The 6,000-nt window shown below is 39.4% G+C and overlaps 1 protein-coding gene across 5 annotated transcripts in view; it reads left to right on the top strand.

Moving 5' to 3' along the window:
* The window catches only part of ATP13A3 (ATPase 13A3), a 90,600-nt gene that overhangs the window by 33,109 nt on the left and 51,491 nt on the right, over positions 1-6,000 (top strand). For all 5 annotated transcript variants that reach the window (XM_015132530.3, XM_015132535.3, XM_015132534.3 and 2 more), the window contains 3 exons: positions 1,242-1,311; positions 2,855-2,989; positions 3,468-3,540. In XM_015132530.3, the coding sequence (XP_014988016.1) occupies positions 1,242-1,311; positions 2,855-2,989; positions 3,468-3,540 (278 nt within the window). The remainder of the gene's footprint in view (positions 1-1,241; positions 1,312-2,854; positions 2,990-3,467; positions 3,541-6,000) is intronic.

Below are 6,000 nucleotides of genomic sequence, written 5' to 3' on the forward strand. Positions count from 1 at the left end.
GACTGTCTTGTCAGTTTAAGAATTATAAAAATGTGAAAGCTGATATTTTGGAATTGGTATCCCTGAAATTATACCGTATTTCATCAGTTCCCAGGTGCACATTTTTCTACCTTTTGACATCTCTGAAATTGGGATGTGTCACAGAGTTGGTGAAGTGTCATTCTTGATCATATAATAATGGTATGCCTTACAATTGATAGTTCAAATTCACCGTAATGAAAAATTGTAAATTGGGAGAAGTAATCTTCTTTATAGTGTTACTCCTTGTTAAATCATAAAAATACACCAGTGTATTGCGTATGTTAAAGATAAATGCCGGCCGGGCGCGGTGGCTCAAGCCTGTAATCCCAGCAGTTTGGGAGGCCGAGACGGGCGGATCACGAGGTCAGGAGATCAAGACCATCCTGGCTAACACGGTGAAACCCCGTCTCTACTAAAAAATACAAAAAACTAGCCGGGCGCGGTGGTGGGCGCCTGTAGTCCCAGCTACTCGGGAGGCTGAGGCAGGAGAATGGCGTGAACCCGGGAGGCGGAGCTTGCAGTGAGCTGAGATCCGGCCACTGCACTCCAGCCTGGGCAGCAGAGCGAGACTCCGTCTCAAAAAAAAAAAAAAAAAAAAAAAAGATAAATGCCATTTTTAAATTCAATAAGAAATTTTCTTACAGTTCTGTAGCATGTTCTTTCAAAGGGGTAGAACATAAAATTCACTCATTTAGACTTACACTTCATAAAAGTCAAGAATTACTCTATCATATAGAAAATACTACTGTAACATAAGGAATTAAGTGGAAACATTTAAACTTTAAAAGCATTTTCTTTTAAAGTCAAATGTACAATGTGTTGAACTAAACACTGTTAGTGCAGTATTAAAAAAATAAGATCCCTCCAATTTATTTGGTTTCTTGCAAAAGTTAATTGTAATTCAAAATTGTTAAGATCCAGTGTGTTCAAGGATGCAAAAGAGAACCTTTTGCTCACATGGTATTATAGACTAGTGGGAAAGATACTTGTCACACATAAAGATGTGAGACAAAATGAAGTTAAATGCTACCAGTATAGGTATCTACTATTGACTTCTTTGTTTTAAATTCTGTAGGTAGAGAGTTTGAATTATAGAAGATAAGTGTTTGGAGACATGAATAAGAACAGTCTGTGGTTTAAGCCTTACCTAATACAATGCCTTTCATAAATTATGCTACTATTATATAATGTAATAGTATTAATGTATTTTCCTGTTATAGAAAACTGCTTTATGGAGTAAATGAAATTGCTGTAAAAGTGCCTTCTGTTTTTAAGCTTCTAATTAAAGAGGTAAGACTATTTATTGTATATAACTCAACAGTCATGATCAATGGATTTGTCAATTTGGAAAGAGTGGTGATTAAGATATTCTTGGTTTTCTTTTTCCTAACCTCTTTTTGCGTATTTTTACTTGGAAGGTAAAGACGAAGAAATTTACTCTGATAGAGAAAGAATCTGGGGCATGTATTCTTAAAACTTTGTCTAGTTTTGCTTTTATTACCTGCTGAATGTCTAGCAGAGTTAGGTTCACCAATCTCATTCTGGTTTTTGGCTAAAGCTCAAGAATTAGCTGTGTTAGGTGAACACTTTTAGTGGTAGAAGGAAGATGGTTTTTCATCAGTTCCTGAGAGTGGACGTGTAATGTTGCTTATGAGCATAGCATAGTGTAGTGATTAGGAATTGGAAAGCCTGATTGGTAATGTGGTTCTATCAGTAACTAGCTCTGATCTTTAGTACATTCTCTCTGTTGCTCCTTTAGCTATTAACTTGGGATAAGTGTTTTCTAATTATCTCATTTGGTTTCCAGGTAAAATGAGACTATATCTAACTATATCTATATGAAAGTGCTTTGAAAAGTACAGAAGCATCAATTTTAAGACATTGGTAGGGGGGTGGTTAATGAAATTGATAAAATACCATGACATTTGGGTAGATGAAGTTCATTGCCAAGGGCTCCCTTTATCTCTTTTTCATTCAGGAATTAATACTTATTTATTATCTTAGAGAAAGCAAAGTTACATAACTCATTAACTCACATTTGTCTTTCCTTTGGCCTCCAGTGAACTTTTGACATATAAGTAAATTTGTGTTTTGAGTTTATAATAAGCAAATATTTGTTCAGTTTCATTAAAAGTTTTGTATTCTATTAGCCCAGAGCACAGTAGTTGGAAATAAATGTACTTTATTGCCAAAGCAGATTGCAGAATAGCTAAAATCATACACTTACTAGCCTTTTCTAGCCGAGTCTATATTTGGATGGTATGAATCTAAATGGATGCCAGTAATTTAAATTAACCTTATTTAGCCAAATTATAGTAGTTTAATAATAATAATTGAGTATGATAGCACATTGCCCTACTTTTTTTTTTTTTTTTTTTTTTTTTTTTTTTTTGAGATGGAGTCTCACTCCGTCCCCCAGGCTGGAGTGCAGTGGCGCGATCTAGGCTCACTGCAAGCTCCGCCTCCCGGGTTCACGCCATTCTCCTGCCTCAGCCTCCTGAGTAGCTGGGACTACAGGTGCCCGCCTCCATGCCCGGCTAATTTTTTTGTATTTTTTTAGTAGAGACAGGGTTTCACCATGTTAAGCAGGATTGTTCCATCTCCCGACCTCATGATCCGCCCGCCTCAGCCGCCCAAAGTGCTGGGATTACAGGCGTGAGCCACCGCACCCAGCCTGCCCTACTTTTTAGGGAAGTACATTTTGCTGTAGAATACTATGGAACTTATCCTGTACGTATTTGTATCTTTTTGGTTAATTGTCACATGAAAAGGTGGACAATCTGTATGGTCATTAGTATCTCATTCAGTTTGACTTTAAAATCTTGTTTTTTAGGTTCTCAACCCATTTTACATTTTCCAGCTGTTCAGTGTTATACTGTGGAGCACTGATGAATACTATTACTATGCTCTAGCTATTGTGGTTATGTCCATAGTATCAATCGTAAGCTCACTGTATTCCATTAGAAAGGTAAGTTCAAGTTTATTATGGGTTTCACAACTCTATTTGTATTTTGTAATAACATCTGAAGTGTGTAGAGTAGTACTCGGCACAACGTAAATTCTCAATGCAGTCATTATTTTAGTTGCATGAATATGTGTTCCTTCTCCCCCTCCCTTTTTTGTTTGTTTTGCGGGGTAGGAGGTTGGGGATGGCAGGTGCTTTTTAGAGTCACGACTCTACCACTTGACTGTCTAGAGGCCATAGGGATCTGTGGTTGCTGATCACAGACTGGAATACTGGAAGGTACTGTTTTCAGGGCTATCCTGCTAAAAGTGCTTCTTGTTTTGTCTTGAACTAAAAGAATGAATAATTTGAATTTCTGACTCGACATTTTATAATGATGGAGTGATATACATTTATTGAATTAACTTATTTTTTAGCACTCTGGCTTTTTTCTTGAGTAGGTTCATATTGGCTAGTTTTTAACTTCTTTTTCCTCTTTCAGCAATATGTTATGTTGCATGACATGGTGGCAACTCATAGTACTGTAAGAGTTTCAGTTTGTAGAGTAAATGAAGGTAAGTAATTGAAGTGAATGTTGGAAGAATAAATCAAAAAAGATACCTGTTAGGCATAATGTGTGAAGTAAGCCCAAAGTTTAATACATATATATTCTTTGATTGATCAGTCGATTGAGTCAGTGTCTCTGTCACTCAGGCTGCAGTGCAAAGGCGCAATCTCAGCTTACTGCAGCCTTGACCTCCCGGACTCAAGTAATCTTCCCACTTTAGTCTTCCGAGTAGCTGGGACTGCGGGTGCATGCCACCATGCCCAGCTAATTTTTTTTTTTTTTTTTTTTTTTAAGAGACAGGGTTTTGCCATGTTGCCCAGGCTGGTCTCAAAACTTCTAGGCTGAGTGATCTGCCCACCTGGGCCTCCCAAAGTTTTGGGATTACGGGTTTGAGCCACTGCACACTGCAGCCGGCCTTTTTTTTTTGTTTAAGTCAATGGGGTTTCACTGTTGCCCAGGCCTGAGTGTAGTGGCTCAACTTACCCTCCTGTCTCAGCTTCCCAAGTAGCTGGGACCGCAGGCTTGTGCCACCATGCCTGGCTAAATTTTTTTTTTTTTTTTTTTTTTAGAGAGGCGAGGTCTCACTGTGTTGCCCATACTCGCCTTGAATTCATGGGCTCAAGAGATCCTCCTGCCTCAGACTCCCAAAGTCTTGAGATTACGGTCTTGAGCCACTCTGCCTTGCACATACATTCATTTTTTTAAGAACTAAAAGTATATATTTCAGTTCCTGAGTTTGTATCAAATTCATTTATTTATATAAAGTTGTATTTTTCTTCTATGTAACAGGCACTGTGCTGGGCTCTAGGGATTCGGTGTAGGGATAACAATAGTAACAGTAACAGTGAAGTGTGATAAATGCTATGATAAGGAGAAGTCAGTCAACTTACATATTAGGAGGAGCTCATTTACTGTGGGTGTCAGGGATGACATCTTTGGTTAAGTGCTTTTAAGTGGTGATTATTTGAATTAGCCAAATAAGAGGTAGGTGAGAAGTTGATAAGGGGAGGCTGAGAGAAGGAGAGAAGAGTGTTCTAAATACCCAAAGGCCTAGAAATTAGAGATTGTGTGGACATTGTGAGAACTGAAAGAAGAAATTTAGTATGACAAATATAGCAACTATAAATGATGGCTAGCTCTCTGAGACATGTTAGGGATTTGGGCTCAGTCCAAAAGACAGTGGAAAGCCATTGAATGGTATTATTATTTTTTAATTTTATTTTATTTTTATTTTTATTTTATTTTTTAGATAGAGTCTCCCTCCCAGGCTGGAGTGCAGTGGCAGTCTTGGCTCACTGCAACCTCCACCTCCCAGGTTCAAGGAATTCTTGTGCCTCAGCCTCCTGAGTAGCTGGGATTACAGGCATGTGCCACCACGCCCAGCCAGTATTTATATTTTTAGTAAAAATAGGGTGTCACCATGTTGGCCAGGCTGGTCTTGAACTCCTGGTCTCAAGTGATCCACCTGCCTCGGCCTTCCAAAGTGCTGGGATTACAGGCATGCACACCATCACACCCAGCTAATTTTTGTGCTTTTAGTGGAAACGGTGTTACCATGTTGGCCAGACTGGTCTGGTACTCCTGGCCTCAAGTGATCTGCCCGCCTTGGCCTCCCAGAGTGCTGGGATTACAGGCATGAGCCACTATGCATAGCTGCCATCGAAGGGTTTTACGCAGAGGAGTGATCAAGTACATGCCCTTTGGAAAAAAGTCATTCTGGTGTCCACATTCAGACTGGTTTAAAGGAGAGTAATACTGAAGGCATGACCCCCCCCACCCCCCCTGAATCAAGGTAGGGATTGTGGAGATTAAAAGAAATGAGTTCGAAAGATACTGAAATGTGACCGTTGAACAGGATTTACCTCATTGTATATGAGGCCATGGAGCGGTGTCTGGCTACGTGGATGGATGTTGGTGCTATTTAGTTAAATAGGAAACTCTGGAAGAGAAGTAGACTTGTAAGAAGGGTAATGTTTTGGACATGTAACTTGTCTGGCAAAATGTTGAAGAGGTAAAGGAGGCAGCACAGCGTCATGGGCCTTGCAGGCAGAAGCCACTTTGATTTACTCAGAACACCAAATCAGTCTCCATTTTCTTCACTCAAACTACACCCAAGAGATTGCTTCCTTCCCTGTGCTTCCTGGCCACCTGCTACTCTAGCTGGGAAGATCTGCCTCCCTTAGTTGAAGTCTAAGATGTGTAGCTTACTGATGCCTTTCCTCTTCTTATTCTGCTGTTGCTGAAGATACTGGGGACGCTAGGGCAGATACCGTTCAACTTGAATCTTCCTTCCCCACTCTGTATAGTCTTACATCTCATTGATACCTTGTTTTCTGGTACACCTAAAAGGAGTAGAACTTCCAAGTGGCATTTAAAAGCTTTAAGAAAGTCAGATTTTTACTTTTTTCTTCCTGTCTGAGGAATGGTTTATTTTCTTTTTAAAGAAAAACCGAATTTTTACAAGAAG

This window comes from Macaca mulatta, chromosome 2 (genome assembly GCF_049350105.2).
Source record: "Macaca mulatta isolate MMU2019108-1 chromosome 2, T2T-MMU8v2.0, whole genome shotgun sequence".
NCBI classification, from domain to species: Eukaryota; Metazoa; Chordata; class Mammalia; order Primates; family Cercopithecidae; genus Macaca; species Macaca mulatta.